The 18,845-nt window shown below is 42.6% G+C and overlaps 3 protein-coding genes across 3 annotated transcripts; all 3 read right to left on the minus strand.

Moving 5' to 3' along the window:
* Nucleotides 1–1,978: 1,978 nt before the first annotated feature.
* Nucleotides 1,979–2,915, minus strand: LOC136421070 (zinc finger protein 664-like). The gene is made up of 2 exons (XM_066408215.1): nt 2,597–2,915; nt 1,979–1,989 (listed from the first exon to the last, which is right to left on the minus strand). The coding sequence occupies exons 1-2, from the start codon at nt 2,913–2,915 to the stop codon at nt 1,979–1,981; spliced, it is 330 nt and encodes a 109-aa protein (XP_066264312.1).
* A 30-nt stretch (nt 2,916–2,945) lies between these two features.
* LOC136420915 (zinc finger protein 678-like) lies at nt 2,946–3,582 on the minus strand. The gene has a single exon (XM_066408044.1). The coding sequence runs from the start codon at nt 3,459–3,461 to the stop codon at nt 2,946–2,948; it is 516 nt and encodes a 171-aa protein (XP_066264141.1). The 5' UTR covers nt 3,462–3,582.
* Nucleotides 3,583–5,788: 2,206 nt separating this feature from the next.
* On the minus strand, nt 5,789–18,815 carry LOC136420893 (pre-mRNA-splicing factor CWC22 homolog). The gene is made up of 20 exons (XM_066408006.1): nt 18,673–18,815; nt 17,681–17,813; nt 17,053–17,534; nt 16,369–16,584; nt 15,634–15,819; nt 15,107–15,235; nt 14,500–14,668; nt 13,788–13,841; nt 13,274–13,409; nt 12,665–12,871; nt 12,230–12,292; nt 11,721–11,819; nt 11,431–11,512; nt 11,031–11,091; nt 10,722–10,799; nt 10,400–10,552; nt 9,822–9,949; nt 9,284–9,385; nt 8,721–8,878; nt 5,789–8,181 (listed from the first exon to the last, which is right to left on the minus strand). Exons 1-20 carry the CDS (start codon nt 18,681–18,683, stop codon nt 7,049–7,051), a joined length of 3,780 nt encoding a protein of 1,259 aa, XP_066264103.1. The 5' UTR covers nt 18,684–18,815; the 3' UTR covers nt 5,789–7,048.
* Between the last annotated feature and the right edge of the window lie 30 nt (nt 18,816–18,845).

The following is an 18,845-nucleotide window of genomic DNA, read 5'->3' on the forward strand; positions in this document are numbered from 1 at the left end:
AGGAAGGAACTTGTTTATTGTTCCGAGAGAAAGGACGTATTCGCAACTGATGCTTGCCTGAGGCCAGGCCTGGATATGACAACAAATTAAAGACTAAGCTTCCAGCTGCAGATGATTACATTTCATGGAACTATTTTATTTAAGTTGACACCAAGGTTTCTGTCTCAGTGTTTGTGACGACTCCGTAGAACTGCAGGAAACTAGACCGACGCCGACCGAATACCAAGACGCCGTAAAGATAGACTTTCGGTCAGGTTGATAACAGTTCAACTTGGGGGCACGCCAATCTTCAAATGCTTAGTTGACGTGACCATTGAAAATAAAGAATCACGTGAAAAAGACGCACAAAATGACCCACACGACACATCTGCTTGGAGATTTGGTTACGCCCCCTCAAACATTCTATTTGCAGCCCCACGAAGATCCGCTAGGATCGCAATTTCAAAAGCGCACTTTTCAACATTCAACTTCAAGCAGATGTGGAGCGTTCTGGCTTGTTTGAGGCGGGCTTTTGTTGAGAGTGTACTACTAGTTTATCACAGACATACATACAGATGGAGTATGTTTGAAGTTTGTAAACCAAAAAGCGTTTAAAGTTGAGTAGATCAAAATCCGGTTTCATAAAGGGAACAGCTCAATTCACATCATATCGGTCACACGGTAGGCGCATTACTAAAATTGACGTTCATTGGCCAAACGATGAACGTATTCACAACTTAAGCTAGGTCAATGCTGACGTTTGAAACCGCTCAAACTCAATCATGTGAAGTGTCCAATCAGATGTTTGGTTCGGCTCGTATGGTTGAACGACAAAGGTGAAGAGAAGCGTGATTTGGAAGATTTACAAAACAAGCCGACAACCGTGCATAACCAAGCCGTAACAAGGCATGTGATTGGAGATTACACAACGTTGAATGAGCCTTTCATAAGCTATGACGTTTTTGAGCCTCTGGGATTTGATCATGGGCACGTGTGAGACTCGATATGCCGGGTCCGGGGCCCCGCGGATGGTGCGGGAAGGTACGGTGGCCGGCGGGACACCTCCCCCTTTCATATTTGCGCCGAAAATAAATCACTTCCAGGAGACCGTAACGGGACGGTGTTTACATCTCATTTACAGGCCATTTGCAGACTGTGGCGGGTCAATTCGGCGAGGAATGCCTGTTTCATCATCTTCTCATCTGAAGGACGGATTTATTGAAACACGGCAAGAAGGTGGAGGGTGATCATGATGTACGGTGAGGCTGTTGAAGTGCCACCTGGCGATCAAAAGATACAACGCAGTGATTGGCCTTACTAGTATTAGCCTCTACCAGGCCCCACAAGTGGGACATGATTGATATGCATCTCCTCGCGCCTTGAACGTTTGACAGTACATTGTTTATTCAAAGGCTAAGGAGACAAATTACACTTCTGAGTCAGAACAGTATCTGTCTTTCAAGTCTTCCTGGGGATACTGAAAGATGATTGCCGTTGTGGTATTCAAGTTTGATACTAGTAGTCTAAGGTTGGCTCAAATTCGGACACTGCCGAGTTATCACAGTGTAATATAGTTTAGCACTGCAATGGAGCAAGCACTGTTAGAAGATACAAAACTGTAAAAGAAACCATATGCCATATGGTATATCTGTCTCTAAGCCAGATGGTTTTCTTTGATGTTATAATGAAGAGCTTTATTTGTTAAACATTGTTGTTGAAAAACAAACAAATAAAAGTGACATATCTAAGCCCTACAGTTCGTCAATCTCTGCCGACCTTCATCTCTACTGCCACCAGAACAGAACTCAACTGGTGGATCTAAACTATAAAACCAAACCTTAACAGTTAACTGTAAATAACAAAAATAACTAACAGTAGAGACAAATATCTGAACATCAACATGAGTTTGTCAACCTGTGTCTCTTATCAGATAATCTCTATATCTACAGTAGCCTACAAAAATACTCAACTGGTTTATCTTAAACGATACAATCAAACCTTAACAGTTAACTGCAAATAACAAAAATAACCAACAATAGAGACTATAAACATCAACAATAGTTTGTCAACTTCTGCCTTTTATCAGACAATCTCTAAAGCTGCACAAATAGAATTCACTTAGATCTTCGGTTTGTAACTTCAATCAGCACTAAATATTCTATATTGTTCAGAATTTGTGAGTTTTCATGTCTTTGACTCTTTCTATTGATTACCCATGACACTGCTGCAGTCCTCATATCTGTAGGGTTTCTCCTCTGTGAGTCTACATGTGGGTGAAACCCAGCCTTCAGACTATCCAGTTATCTGAACTGCCTGCTGCCCTCCTCACACTTACAGCATTTCTTCTATGTGAGTCTTTATGTGTCTCTTAAGCTCACTTAACTGCCTGTTGCACTCCTCACACTTACAACATTTCTTCAGTGTGATTCCGTATGTGTGTCTTCAGTCTAACCTGCTCACTGAACTGCCTACTGCACTTCTCACACTTGTAGGGCTTCTCCCGTGTGAGTCCGCATGTGGGTCTTCAGATTACTCAGATGACTGAACTGCTTGCTGCACTGCTCACACCTGTAGGGTTTCTCCCCTGTGTGAGTCCGCATGTGGGTCTTCAGATTACTCAGCTGACTGAACTGCCTGCTGCACTCCTCACACCTGTAGGGTTTTTCCCTGGTGTGAGTTCTCATGTGTGTCTTCAGACTATTCGGACTACTGAACTGCCTGCTACACTCATCACACCTGTAGGGTTTCTCTCCCGTGTGAGTCCGCATGTGGGACTTCAGACTACCCAGATGACTGAATTGCCTGCTGCACTCCTCACACTTGTAGGGTTTCTCCCCTGTGTGGGTTCGCATGTGCTTCTTCAGATGACCCAGCTCACTAAACTGCCTATTACACTCCTCACACATGTAAGGTTTCTCCCCCGTGTGGGTTCGCATGTGCTTCTTCAGATGACCCAGCTCACTGAACTACCTGCTGCACTCCTCACAGCTGTAGGGTTTTTCCGCTGTTAGAGTCCTCATGTGTTTTTTCAGACTATCCAGCCTACTGAACTGCCTGCCGCACTCCTCACACATATAGGGTTTCTCCCCTGTGTGAGTCAGCTTGTGTTTCTTCAGACTACCCAGCTCACTGAACTGCCTGCCGCACTCCTCACACATATAGGGTTTCTCCCCTGTGTGAGTCAGCTTGTGTTTCTTCAGACTACCCAGGTCACTGAACTTCTTGCTGCACTCCTCACACCTGTGGGGTTTCTCTCCTGTGTGAGTCAGCTCATGTCTCTTTAGATTACTCAGCTGACTGAACTGCCTGCTGCACTCATCACACCTGTAGGGTGTCTCCCCTGTGTGAGTCTGCATGTGTCTCTTTAGATGACTCCACCTACTGAACTGCCTGCTGCACTCCTCACACTTTGGAAGACTGATGACAGAAACTCCTACTGACTGACTGCTGTCACTGTCGGGTTGGCTACTTGTTGATGCCATGACAAACCACTCTCTGTGCTGGTACAATTAGTGGTAGAACAAATACAAGGGCATCAGTGAATTTTTGGAACTTAACAACATTGTTTTCTCTTTAGAGAAATGCACATCAGGGTTAAAAAGAGGTGACTAAGCCTGATTCAACGTATCGCGACTGTACTACAACTGATTGTATGAAGGGTTCGAAGGACTCATTTCGGCGCGTAACAATTATCGTAACCCCCCCCCCCCCCCAACAAACCCACACACATTTTGTTTACTTTGAAACAACTAATTTTCAGATGGCCACGCTTCTCAGGCAATACACCCTGTCAGCCCCTGGACGCTTTTCCCCAACCAAAGGAGAGTTGTCCAGTAAACCAACAAGAACAATCTCATCTGAGAAGCCCTACCGTTAGAAAAAGTGAAAATCTTTCGCCCTAACATCTGTTTGGAAAGCAGCGGTCATGATGGAAACCAGATGTGAGACAGTGCACAAAACAAGATGGGTTTGGCAATCGCAGACCTGTAATCAGAAACAGGGCCTTCGCAGGCTGGGAACTTGTTTGTGTGCTCCAGTCACATCAGTTTGTCCAAACTTTACATTTCTGTACACATAAAAGCTCTACAAGTGAGGGCTACGTAACTTCTGTCACATGATCACAAGATGAAGTTGTACGTTATCCTAGAAATTATGAACACGATTTACTTTCTCAACCCTCTTTCAACGTCCACATTCATAAACATCCTGGCACAGATGTTCGTCAGAACTTCTTACCTCACAGTACTCAGCAATAGATTACTGAGGAAAAGTTGTATAGAAACTGACGTTTCGGGAGAAAGATGAGAAAGACTTGCTTACTCGCTCGACCAGGCTCGACACGGACACGGGCGGAAGCTCTGGAAATGACCCGGAAGTACTCTTCCCTAATAGGTCAAATATCCCCACCTACACCTATGCCTCATTAATTCAGCTTTTTTCACGGTCATGTTTTAGCGCCCTCTATCTTTCAGCCTGCCAACTGCAGCAAGCGTGATCAACCGCACCGTTGCAAGGAACCTCCTTGGATGCACCAAGCAGGTAGTATAGAGCCTCCTTCTCCTTGGGTAAACCAAATCAAAATGATATTGAAAGGAGACACATCAGGGCTCTGAATACTTTTGAAAACCGATGGTGCCCGCAAACTGTGTTTACCGTGACAGTTCCTTGACCTTCCTTCACTTTGAGGGGGACAACCTTTCCAGTGATCGTCGGAAGCGAAGGAACAGCCATCATCCTTCACTTTGGGAAATTCTTTACCCACCATCGGTTTTCAATAGTGTTCCGAGTCCTGATGTGTCTCCTTTCCGAAGCCATGTTGATTTGGTTTAGCCAAGGAGGCCCTACAACACCTGCTTGGTGTATCCTATCCTTGCAACGGTGCGGTTGATTACGGTTCGCAATGCTGCAGTTGGCGGGCTGAGGGATAGGGAGCGCTAAAACATGACCGTGAAAAAAGCTGAATTAATGAGGCACACGGACTGAAGAGAGGCATCAGTTGGTTGTAACCCTTATAACTCCAGATAGAATTGACGGATTTTGTTGATTCAAAGCCCAAAACGCAGAGAATGATATGGGCAATCAATATTATGTATTACACAAGACCCCATAGGTATATAAAACAAATGCCTGATTTTGAAAAGTAAACAATACATCTCTTTTACACAACATTACGCCCCAAAACGGACTTATACTTTCTTGTGATTCCTATTGTATTTTATTTTGAGTTTCAGTGGTTTGCCGCGCTTTTTCAATCCGCTTGGGGGCGCCCCTGACAGGCAGAGAAAGTCAATGGTCACTTCCTAGATGGCGGCAATGAGTTGTTTTCTGTTATTGGGCGGAGAGAAGTAAAGAAAATATTGAATGATGGTAACTTTTATGAAATGATACAGCTTCTGGGGCTTTTAATCTTCCTAAATACCCAGGGTAATTATCAAAGATTGTTTTGATATCCAATAAGCGTTGTTTATCCCAACATAGGTGCCTGTCTTGCCCAATTTACATGCACTCTCATACTACCTACCTAGTCCTTTGGCCTCCGGGTCGTTAGGGGGGACAAGGTAGCAGTGAAGATCTGTCTCATACTACTTAGTATTAAAAAGGAGTTCTTACTCCAACAAATGTATTTAGTACGGTTTCTGGTATGTGTGTGTGACTGTGATTCTAACCTACATTTCAGGGTAAAGTCTATCCTATTTGATCGCTTTGCTTATCTTGCGACTGTAACAGAAATAAAGAAATTATCTAAAATAATTATCAAAATCTATTCATGAGGATGGGTTTAGAGAAAGAAGAGTCTCGGAGATTTGGCTGTGACAGTTCATATGTATTCTTTAATGGCAAAAGTTAACTTCACTGCCCTATTACACAAGTCACTGGTGTCTGATTGAAACCTCCTTGGCTAGGAACGGACCATAAAGTGTTAGTGGGGGAAGGTACAAGTACATGTATGTGTGAAAATAGTAACAAAAACTGCACAGGATGGACGATGAAAAAAAGCATATGAGCAAGTTATGAACAAGGAAATACAAAATTTGCAGAATGTATGGACCAAGAAAAAAGAAAATAAATTGGCAGCAACTTTTCAAGCACACACACCCATCCTGAATGGTCCATTCCCAGTGTATATACATTGTAGATAATAAGTGATCATGACTTCAATCTCCACAAACATAATACAGCATCAACTTAAGTGTGCCCCCCTCCCACCTTGTCAACCCTATCACCATCTTAACTACATACAAAGAATTCTAGGCATACAAAACTGTACTAATGCTTAATAACTGACTGATCTTTACAAAGAAACTATAATTGACCAAGAATCTGAGAGTTAAGCATGGCAGGATTTGCAAAGAGGTAGACCTTGCAAAAAGTTATTCAACGCTATTTTCTGATTCAATAGTAAATTAGCTGCAATGTCTCCAAGCCTGAATGGCTGAGATTGGCAGGACATACTGAATTCGGATTACTTGTATGCAATCGTTACTGAAAATGGTCCTTTCCCAGTAAAATTAACATGACTGTAGTCTAACACATTCACTTTGGATGATCACAGCATCTTTTTCTTCAGAGCCACTATAACATCAACCAATTCTTAGTTGACTACAATTTAGTTTACTAAGGAACTCAAAACCCAAAATTTACCATAATTGTTCAGTAATCAGGTAGGTATGATTCTGTGTGCAAACATCATATTTGCTTTCTGTATACTACAGTAGTTATTAGTGGAGCTAAACCATAGTTGACTACTCAATATATAACTACATGCAGCAAGAATGGGTTGTCCAGTCAAATTGTACTGTGCACACCTTAATTTTTCACAAAATAAATGTGGGAAAAAAATAAATGTGGGAATCACATCATTTGCTTAGCATGACTAATTTAATGTAGAGTCAAACCTGTACAAGTGACCACCTCTACATTAAGACTACCTGGCCAATGTGACCACTTTTTGGTGGTCCCTTAGATAATTTTTCTCCATTGACACAGACATTAAGAATCGTATTTGGGATCGTACATGTTGCACCAGGAAGAAGCTCAGAAAGATGAGCCTTAAATGTAAAAACATGTTTTATCTTCTACGTCTGGATTCATATTCATCCCTATCACCCTCCCTCCTGTCATACTCCTCCCTGTCTACTTCTCTCCTTCTGTCACTCCTCCCTCGGTCCCTTTCGCTGTATTTATCGGAGTACTGCTCCTCATACTTCCGCTTGTTGCGTCTGGGTTCGGGCGACTTGGAGCTCCGTGAGCGCCGATTTTCCTTGTCCTCTCCTCTGTCTCTGTTGTTCCTCCCTCTTTCCTCATCATTTCTGCCTCTCTCCTCGTTTCTCCCCCTCCCCCTATCGTATGTTTCCATCATTTCTTCCTCTTCTCTAGCTTTCCTCGTTCGTCCTTCCTCTCTCCCCCTCTCTCTATCATAGGAGTCATAATACTCCTCCCTTTCCTCTACTCTTCTCCCCCTTCCCTCCTGAGGATACTCATTCCTCTCTTCATCACTTCTCCTCCCCCCTCTTTCCTCGTATCTCTCCCTCCGGCTTTCTTCCATTCTTCTCTCTTCCCCCCTCCCCCAGTCCCTGTTGTCCTCCTGGTCACGTTCCTCTCTTCTCTCCCTCCCACCTCTGCTTGTGTCTCGTTCAATTCTTTCCTCCCTGCCCCTTTCCCTACTTCTGTCGCTCCACTCTCTCTCCCTCCCTCGATCATAGTCTCTGTTCCTGTTAGCGTCACGCCCCTGGTCGCCCTCCCATTCCTCCGCCCTCCCTCTCCGCTGCTCTCTCCTTCTGTCTTCCCTCTCTCCGTCCTCTCTCCAGGCTCTCTGGTCCTCCTCACGGTACTTCACCACTTCCCTCCCTCTGTGATCTCTAGCTTCGTATCTCTCTTCCTCCCTCTCGTCGGGCGCGTCGTAATCGTAATACGGCTGGTCTCGTCGTCTTACAAACTCGCGTTCGGGATACTGTTCCCTCCCTCTGTAGTCACGTTCTTCCTCTCTCGCCCTTTCGCTACGATCATAGCGATCGTTTCTCTGCGGGCTTTCTCTTCTTTGCATAGCCTTGGGAGATTCTCTGTCCCTAGCGGTATCAGGACTTGGGGTATCTTGTCTTTTCTTCTTCTTGTTCTTGTCTTCCTTTGCTGCCTCCCTTTTATCTTTGCCTCTCTTTTTCTTCTTCTTCTTGTCGTCTTCTGAATCAGAATCAGAAGAACTCCCTGGTGAAGTCACGAAGTACAAATTAATACCTCTTTTGCCACATTTTCATCATACAGTACACAAAGAAGATATGTTCAAACAAACTATAGGGGACTGATAAAACACAAACTTTTCATGAACAGTTTCTAACAGAAGAGGAAGACATAAAAACAAAAACGTTGGTTTGAAACATCAGGAATAACACAATATCATTATTAACATCAAGTTGAAAGGTTACAAGGTAGAAATCAGGGGTTAAAGGACAGATCAGAGGCTACACGATACAGGTCAGAGGCTACAGGATAGAGGGCATATGCTAAAAGAAGAAAGGGGAGAGACAACAGAATAGAGGTCAGAGACAACAGGATAGAGGTCAGAGACTATAGGGAAGAGGTCAGAGGCTACAGGGAAGAGGTCAGAGACTACAGGGAAGAGGTCAGAGACTACAGGAACGAGGTCAGAGACTACAGGGAAGAGGTCAGAGACTACAGGGAAGAGGTCAGAGACTACAGGGAAGAGGTCAGAGGCTACAGGGTAGAGGTTAAAGGTTAGGACTGACCTGAGTCACTGCTGCTGCTCCCACTGCTGCTGTCGGAGGAGCTGTCGGAGTCGCTATCGCTGTCACTGTCGGAGCTGGAGGAGTCGGAGGACTCCACCTCCTGTGTCTGCTGCATGATCAGTTTGGGCGCATTCTTCAGGTGTTCACGCAGCTCGTCACTGGGGAAAGATCGAATCAGATTGCTGTAAATTCATTCATTTTTGCAGTAGGAGGGGAAAGAAGGTTCTAGCAGTGTTTTAAGTTTGTGGTATAAACAATTCTGTAGTACAGTAGTCATACATTGGAAATGCATTATTGCTGTGGAGAGGTCACTGCAAAAATACAGCTACTGCAAACATTTCAAGATTTACAGTAATTTTCATTGACTTCACAGACAAGTGTGACTTAAAGGCAACTAAAGTGAAACATCTAAGAACCTACATTAGAATCCAACCATTCAACATATACCGCAAACTTCTAAAAAGCTCCATATCACGAAAATACTGTTATAGCCACACCAGCCGAAATCAGAGTATTAAGAAGACATGAAGTCTGTAGTATTCATTGATTTGTTAGTAACTTACGTGAGGCCTCCGAGACCAATAGACGTGAAGAAGTTGATGGAGAACCGTGTGTTACGTGGGTTGTCTCGCGGGAACAGTCCTTCAAAGTATGCGGTATAGAACCTGTGGGGGAGGTAAAGACGGGCACTTAAAACACAAATGTAGCAAAAAGAAATATGTCACATAACATGCCAGTCTTAGCGTAATGATCAGACTGTAAGGTTTGATCCACTCACACTAGAATGGAACCCCACTTTTTTTTATGAGTGGGGTGGGTTTTCTAATATGCTTGATGTGTGACGATTTCTGGTCCCGCTGTTATAGCAACACTTCCGATAGCAGACACAGCAGCCGAATCATCACTGTACACCAGGTTCAATTTTTTTCACGCAGTTATCAAAATGATGAGGACTCAACTTGATATGATAATAATAAAGAAAACCAGAAGGCTTGCATTACATTCATAGTGGTCAATTTTGGCGAGTCCCTAGAGCGACAGGTTTGACTGTATTTTGGTCATCATTGGTGTCAGAAGTACTAGTTAGAAAGTGTGTCTTACTGGTCCTTGAAGCGAGCGTTGAGTTTCTGCAGACCCATGTACTCAGACAGCTCCTGGAACAGGATCTTGATGAAGATACGACTTGAAGACGTGGTCTCCTCCTCATTAAGGTGGATGCACTCCAGCACCTACAGTAGGGGAAAACATGGCAATCAGTTCAGCCCAGTACCCATAGCGTTTTGCTACCCTTCTAGTCCCACTCATAAAAATAGCAGTACTGAGGATGCATGGCGACACGATGTGTATATTAGGAATTATAGGAACACACACAGTAACATAGATAAGTAAAAAACAAAGGAGAATAATACTTAATACTTAAACATCTTCAATGCTTCAAAACTGCTCACAGCTACAACATATGACGAAATATTTATAGCTTGTAATCTGTCCTTAGCAACTGACGCAATCTATCTCAGATCAGGTTACTAGTATATTGTACGCAGTGCAGCAGCGCCTCCAAGCAACCCACATCAGAATTACTGCATAAGTTTACTTTCCCAGGGGAAAACACGCAGTGCACCAGCACCACCTAGCAATCCACATAGGAACTGCAGATTGTAATCTATCCAGACACTCACAGTCCAGGGGATGGCGTCAGTGTAGAGAAGGTGGCCGAAGAACTTGGCGACGTTTCGGAGCTTGTTGGTCTCCAGGCGGTGGCAGGTCGTATACTGCTCCATGAATATCTTTTCGTACTCCGCAACAAACTCTTTCTTCAGCTGACAGAAACGCTGCAAGTAAACAAAATAATTTATACATGAATTTAAAAAATATCTCAGGTGTTGGTGCAAGCTATCTTCATATCAAATGCGAGGATCATTTGGCTTATACAAGCTTTTTGAAATAGAGGTGTCATAATGTTTTAAAAATTGAAATAAGAGAATAAATTCTGTTACCTACCTGTCCGAGAAGGCCAAAGAACTTCTCATATGAGCGCTGCTGGGAACAACAGTCCACGATCATGTGGCAAAACTCGTACTGAAATCAAAAGACACATGTTAGTAAATCTGCTGTTCTGATGGTACTGATATGTTGTTGTATACAGTTATACCTTCACAAGCAAAAGAGATCTATGTCTACCACAGATGTTCTCTCTTTCTACTTTAAAAAAAAAGTCTGGTGAGTAAAAAGTTCTTAAGTATTGTCAGCTGTTGAGTCTAAGCTTAGCAGGCCGCTTTTGTATAACCTATTCTTAACAGTAAACCGTACCTCTTGTCCAGGTTTGATGTCCATTTTCATCATCTTATGAGCACATTCCTCAAAGTCCAAGCTGTGCACAAGAACAGAAATATGTATCAGAGAAAGCTATTTCAAGCATCATCAATTAAAATAAGCGACAAACAGTCACACTGCTTTTTTTCAGTTTCAATGAATACATCTCTTATACAATCTAACATATTAAATATTGATGTCCAAGATTAATGTGGATATAACTTATAGAGAAGATATAGTTTTAGCAAAACAGCTACCAAGAAATTTTAGCAAATGATAGCAAAAAATTATTACTACAGGACCAGTAGTCAGCATATACATACATTTTTGAAGCACTGATATTGATCATAACAGAGATGGTAAGAAAACAAACAAACAAACAAACAAACAAACAAACCTTGACTGGACAGTCAGGTAGATGGTTCTGCGGAGTGCCACAAGGTTGGTCTCTGTCATGTCTTCAATATGCATCTTTGTCTCTGAAGATGGAGTTTCATAAGTCTTAGACCTCCAAACAAGGTTACATAATGTACTAAGAGTTCTGCAAATGTGGTCAATCAAACATAATAAGAAAGCAATTTTATGAATCCTTTAGGTTATATGAAAACATTTTTCACAGATACAACAAAACTAATCTGTTAAATATGATGCAGGTTTGATTGACAGTTTTGATTGACAGGTCCTTACCTTCAGCCTCCTCATCATCGGAGTCATCCTCATCCTCATCACTGTCACTCCCCTCCTCACCACTACTGGAGCCTGACTCATCTGACTCATCCAGGATTTCTGTTGAACAGGACACAACATATCGTTACTGTACTACTACTGTACTACTCTTGTACAACTACTGTACTACTGGAGCCTGACTCATCCAGGATATCTGTTTAACAGGACAAACATCACTACTGTACTACTACTGTACTACTTCTGTATTACTTTTGTACTACTGGAGTCTGACTCTTCCAGGATTTCTGGTACATAGATTTTTTTTAAATACTGTAACACCACCGGTACCGTACTGTCAATGCTACTGTTATCTAATTCATTAAAAAAAATGCTTCATCCAGAGAAATAAAGGTATACCATTCTACCAAACTACAGACAAACATATGGTACTAATCTCTATCTGCTATCAAATTTTCAGACTGATAATACAAAACTGGCTAAGCTAAAAGTTACCATAACAGAAGACATACCTTTCTTGATGAGTTTGTACTTGTCTTCATTCTCAAGGAACTCTGGATCTATCTTGAAGACATCTGATATTCAAGAGAGAAAAATACAAGTTTGAGTACTGTAATAAAACATTTCAGAAAACAGCATCACAAAAACATGAACACAATGAAAGCAAATCTTTGGGGAATGCCCTTAGTAGATTTCATAGCTCAAAAATAGTTGGCCAAATCTAAATTCTAAGCCGTGACCCCGGACATGACAACATCCTAGTGGCTAGAAGCCGTATGAACAGGAACTATTGTAATTCTTGTTTCTTTCCTGTAACTTATCATCACTGTGAAAAAACCTGTTGTTAATATTTTTGATTCCTTCACAAATCCATTCTGTAAACCACTTGCAATTCTAATGAAATAGAATAAATAAATAAACAAATAAATGAATACAACAAGCCTTACTTAGAATATCTTCAGTCTTGAGCTCATCATCCAGTGAGATGAGATGTGTAATTTGATCCTCCTCATCCACCATGTCCAGCCCCTCTGCGATGGACGGGAAGTTCTGGAAGTTGTCTTTCCGCACAGCGAACATGACCTCTATCATGTACTGTACGCGCTTGTCGATCTGTGCTTCGTGTAGGATGCTACGAAGTCGCTCAAAGATCGCTGGAAACAAGGCAAGCAAATTATATTCAATATCATTACAGAAAATGTTACTGAGATGACTGTAGTGAGTTTGTTGATCTGCGATTCGTGTAGGATGCTACGAAGTCGCTCAAAGATTGCTGGAAACGAGTAGTCAAGCAAAATCAGATACAGATATTCGAGCATGATGACCATGTAAACTACGGTAAATGCATCTAAGTTTGCCATGCTTTCATGTTGTGGTTTCCTTAGTTACCTTTTCACTGCAAACATAAAACCGCCACAAAAATACTTGTTTTGTGTTCTACCCGCCTCCCACAGTGTTTCAACCACGAACTCAGAACGACCGCAAACACCCCATTTTCTCCCTAACACGAAATTAGACCAACGCAATACTGGTAAGGGCATTTGTGTAGGTCTTACCGTGGATGCCTCTTGGTGAAACTTCGGTGAGTTTCAGTCCAGAGTCCTTGAGGAAGCCCACGGCCACTTCCACACTGTCGTCTGTAGGGTTCTCCAGCAGTAGGGTCAGGATCTCTAGGGCCAACAACTCATGGGCCTGGGGATGGCAGAAATATGGGTTAAAACAATCATTTATGATACTACAGCATTAATGAAAACTATCAAGCAGGTTTCTTTCAGCTACATGTATGGAGGAATTGTTTTTGGTTTGTGTCAGCAGTCATTTCCATATGCTATATAGGCATGGCTCATCGAAGAATGACAGGAAGTGATAGGCAAAAGGTCAGAGTTGAAGGAGTGACAGGAAGTAAAGAAAGTTCAGAGTTGGTAGAATTAGTCATATTTCAACCTGGGTTGACAGACATACCAGGTCATGGGGTCAATGGAAGAGGCTACTAGTTCACTAGGCACAACCCGATATAATGGCAAAGATCTCTATCTCCTAAATAGCAGGATTATGACAGGTGGTACTTACCACTTGCTGGTTGACCAGGTGAGCTATAAACTTTGTTGCAGTCAAACAGATATTCTGTAAAAATAAGAAATAAGATATGCCATGAGTTATAAAAAAAAACACATTCAAGCACCACAGAAAATTTGACTTCACAATCCAACCTGCCCAAGAGGACCACTCAGGGGATGAAATCTGGCTTGTGAACAGGTGGTCACTATAGTATAGACAGGATTCTTAGTGCTTACCGTCTTATTCATGTATTACTCCAAAAGGAATCCCTACCCAAAAAATAAACGGCTGCATGATTGCGTGCTTATAGCAGTGAGAAATTCCCTTTTAGCTAGCTCCACTGATCTTTAGCATCAAACTGATGAAATCTTGTTTGTAACTGAAGAAATTAGCAGGCAAAGTTCAGCAGCCGCGCGCGAGGTCGGACGTGCACAGTCCTGGGTGGTGAGCAAGGCAGGCATATTCTTGCAGCTGGAAAGTGCCTTATGTCGGGTATAGCTGAAGGCATTTTGTAACTGACATAAACAGAGATTGTATGTAGTGAAGTTGTTGGCAATTCTTTTTACATGATTTAGGGTAAATGTTCTCAACACAGAATGAATGAACTTCCTGTAGCTTCATTACGAACGCGCCTATGTAAAACGTGTATTATAACAAAGAAGTCTATGGGGAGAAAAAACTAATGGATGAGACCTTAATGCAAATATTTTGGAGTATCCCTCACCTTGTCGTTCCTCTTGTAGCCCCGTTTGAACTGCATGGAGAGTCTGCGAAGGATGAGCTCGCCGTTCTGAGGGAACTTGGTGTTGATGATGGCGACCAGGGCGGCGTACACGTGCGAGAAGGTCGGGGACGCCGCCTGCGCCTGGATTATGGAACGTGCCAACAGGCCTCTGTGGAAAAGAAGGGACAGAAGTTTTGTTTGTTTCTTTTATTTTTTACTTATTTCGATAACCTTTGGCCTTGAATCTTCCAGGGTTCATAATACTATAAGAATAACATACAGATTACAGGATTAAAAGAAATATAGATAATCATAACATAAGATATACAGGTAAAAAAAATGTCAACTTTACTTGCGGACAAATGGTGGATTGCCTTTTTTAAGTTACCATGGACCGCACAGTGATCTAATGTAGGATGTCAGGGTGTTCCATATATCAATGGCAAGGTTGAGGAAGGTTCGCTTTTTGGTGGTGTTTCAGGAACCCCAACCCATCACCGGGTGCATGCATATCGGACAGCTGCATCGGGATTTGAACCGCAAACTTGTGATCCTGAAGCAAGCTCCCTTTACCACTATGCCCTACTTCAATCCCGGCTATACTGACCTCCCTCTGACGATGTTCTCCTGAAACAGCTCCATGACGATGTTCTTCAGGTTGGAGACGTTAGCCTTGTTGATCAGACCGTTGATACTCTTTTTCAGAGCCTCCCAACTCATCCTCTGGTACTCTGCACTGTAAACAAAAACAACAACAACCACTATTGTCAACAACAATTCAAACATTACACTGTAAGCAACACATAAGAAAAAACCATAGGTACATATCTGAATAGCATTTCAGTCGATAGATCTACAGAGCAAATACTCACAACAGAAACTCAGAAAACGGAGGTATACAATGACTGCATAGCTTATAGGAATCTATTAAAATAAAAGAAGCTTCAAATCATTCTATAGAATTTTACTTTGCTTATACTAAGTTTTATAGGCATAACTTGATAAGTTACAATAAGGTAGGTTTAAATTTCAGCCAATTTTATTTTTAGATTGTCAGGGTTTTCCTTGAGGCAACACAATAAAGTATGAAGCTCCTGAAGAGTCCAGTGTGCCTAATGAAACAAAGATACGTACCTGCTCTTGTCTGTGATGGCCTCCTGCATCATTCGCAGCTTGGCTGGCGGAATGTACGCTCCTCCGGTTCTCGTGGCGATCGTTGCTTCTGCCTTACGGACTCTCTTTGCAGGAGGTTCCTCCGCTGATGCCGCGTTACCATCCGCAGTTTGAGGTGGATCGTCGCCACGAGATCTCCGTTCATCGCTGTGAGTTAAGAAGTAAACACTGAGCTCTCATATAGTACACCAGTACAATACTGGCTTAGTCTGTATCTGTATGATCTGTATAACTGGTATAACCACAGGCACAAGGCGTGGCAGCAGCTGGTTATATTACACTGAATAACCACCTAGTCTTTGCGTATGATGGGGCGGGCATCTGACTGCAAGTATTCTTTAAAGGTATCTACTCTAGTGAGGATGCTCCCACAGTAAGTTCCATTCTATGATCTGGCAAAATACACATTTTTTCCACATCAATCCTAGTTTAATAAGGTGCACTGCATGACTATTTCTTGTTCTTTTCGGAGCTGGTATAAAGTACTTACTTGTTGGTGCCTTTACCAGTTTATTAGTTTGTAATTTGTTTATGTATCTGTTTCATATGCCATCTTGATTGCAAATATTCTGTGACCTTCACAGATTAGATAGAAATATGTCATTTCTGTAATATGTTTCTCATGATAGGAAATATTGATATTGTATATTTGTATATTGCATATTTCTAAAAACTTGAAGATTCAAGATTTCCAACCTGTTGGCATTTCTGCCATCTCTGTCAGAGGTGCGAGTTCTTTCTCTGTCGGAATTACGGTCTCTGTCGGCGCTACGATCACGCTCTCTCCCGTAGTTACGATCCCTCTCTCTGTCCGAGTAGCGATCTCTTCCCCGTTCTGCTTCCCGGTCACCGCGCCGGTTCCCGTATCGGTCACGCTGGTTGGGAGACCTTCTGTAACGCCTGTCGTCATGTCTGGAATTAACAATGTTCGGGAGTTACTATTATAACTTCTATAGTTACCGTCCATCTAAAATTTGTCTTCAATTTATTTGCATATCAATTCATAGCTTTTGCTTAAAACCTGGTGAACTAGAAATCCTGTCCAGTCACTGATGAAAGACATTAGACAAGAGGGCATTAGTTTCAGGCATTAAACCCTTGCACGCAAAAGAACCCAACACACTTATCAACAAAAATGTGAGCCATAGCAAAGCTGCATTGCACTACTAACTTTTTATGCTTCACCTCAATTGAGGATGACAAGAAAGAAGAAGACTGATTTTTTTTACAGACAATGGTCGCCACGTAACAACACCCAAAGGTCACTTCAAGGTGTGACGCAAAGGCCACAGGTTATGTACAAATGTATATACATGTATATATCTGTTATAATGATAAGAAATGTTCTGAAAAATCATCTTCCAGTTATAAGATTCATACCTAGGTGGTCTTTCCCAGTCTCTCTCTCTGTCCCTATCCCTCCTTCTGTCATTCTCATATCCACCCCTCCCCCTCCCCCTGGCTACAGGAGACCTGTCCCTACGGGCGGGGGACCTCTGTCTCCGGGCGGGCGATCGAGAACGAGACTTTCTCCTGTCCCGTGATTCTGGCGACGGCGACCGTTGTCGTCGAGGTGGCGACTCGCTGGGTGACCGCTGACGTGATGGCGACGAGTCTTCCTGTCTTTGAGGTGATTCGCTTGACGCTCGTCTTTGTCGGTGGCGAGAATCGTTGGGGGATCGATCACGTGAGCGCTTCGGGGGTGATCCGGATAGGGAGCGCTGCCGTCTAGGGGGTGAATCGCTTGACGATCGTTGTCGTCTTGGAGGAGATTCGCTCGGAGAATGTTGGCGTCTCCATGGTGATGCCTCCTCCTGGTCTGCATTTCCTTCATCATCATCATCATCACTCCTTCTCTGCTGCTAAAATGTGAATACCAGAAACATATTACCTTGATACCTTGATACTATTAGGATTAATAAGGTATTAAAAACCTCATTCCCAAAAAGATATCTTAAATCAAAATAGATTTTTGTAGAAGGCTACTGTACGCCATCCAAAGCCTTACCTTGTGTACAACAACGGAACTACGGATACGAGTCCCGCGCTCGGAGCCAGAGTCGCTGCTCCCCGAACTGTCGCTACCACTCTCGCTTCCGCTGTCACTGTCGCTATCACTGCTGCTCTTGCTGTCTTTGTCGCTGTGGAAGAAACAATTGGACATCACAAAGTAACCAACCATTATCATTGCTGAAGTGTTCTTGACTGAATGGATTGTTCCACTGTATTAATGGATTGCCTGTAAAACATGACGGACGCTCCATTGTGACTTTTCAGCAATCTGGCAAGCGACTTTGCAATACAAACAACTTGTCTATAACGCTTGGCAATGAATTTGGGGTGACAAATAACATGCTATGTAGAATTAAAGCGACTAAATACGACTTAAGAATGAATATTTACCAACAATGTTGAAAGCTGAATTAGAGCAGACTACGATCAACGGTGAATTGAAATAGCTCATGGAAAACTGCATGCAGCCGACTCATCTATGATCAGTTTCTGTTCGACTGTGTGTACTAATAGTTTAGAATCTGAAAATAATTTGTCTCGTCTTCCCTTTCATGCCCACAAATCGGTGATGATTATTCTTGCATGGTCATTTCAAATTGTCTTCGGGCAAAACTTTGCGACCGTTTTCTTCTTTTCTTTTCTTTGTTCACCAACATGATTTTGAGACATCCGCGAAAGAAAGTACGTGGACTTCTTCTGACACAAGATGTCTATATTTAGCATACCTTATTTAAGCAATCGACACATAAATCCCTAGATCCTTTCATTTTTCTCTTATTTGGTAAGCCTTTTTAAAAAGATTTTCAAGTAGATGTACATGTGAAGCTTACAAAATATCGTCAGTTTCGTTTCGCATGCATGCCACCAACAAAATCTTGTGCGCCCCCCTCCCACTTCTAATCGATACAAAAATTCAATAAATCGTGAGTTTGCGGGACTTTTAACGGCCAGAAATTAGCCACAAGTCTACACGTATATTATTCATACCTGTCAGACATATTGCTTCTGAGTTTTCGGGCAAAATTGCCGTCTAAATGCAAGGTAAAATTTTCTTGTTCGTCTTCGCTGCACGTACGAGAATCGCAGGAAGATGGCGTCTCGTGACGTCACGGCGCTAAACAACTTACACTAAATCTCGCGAGAACATTCGAGAAGGATGT

The sequence above is a fragment of the Branchiostoma lanceolatum genome, chromosome 15, assembly GCF_035083965.1.
Source record: "Branchiostoma lanceolatum isolate klBraLanc5 chromosome 15, klBraLanc5.hap2, whole genome shotgun sequence".
In the NCBI taxonomy this organism is placed as follows: Eukaryota; Metazoa; Chordata; class Leptocardii; order Amphioxiformes; family Branchiostomatidae; genus Branchiostoma; species Branchiostoma lanceolatum.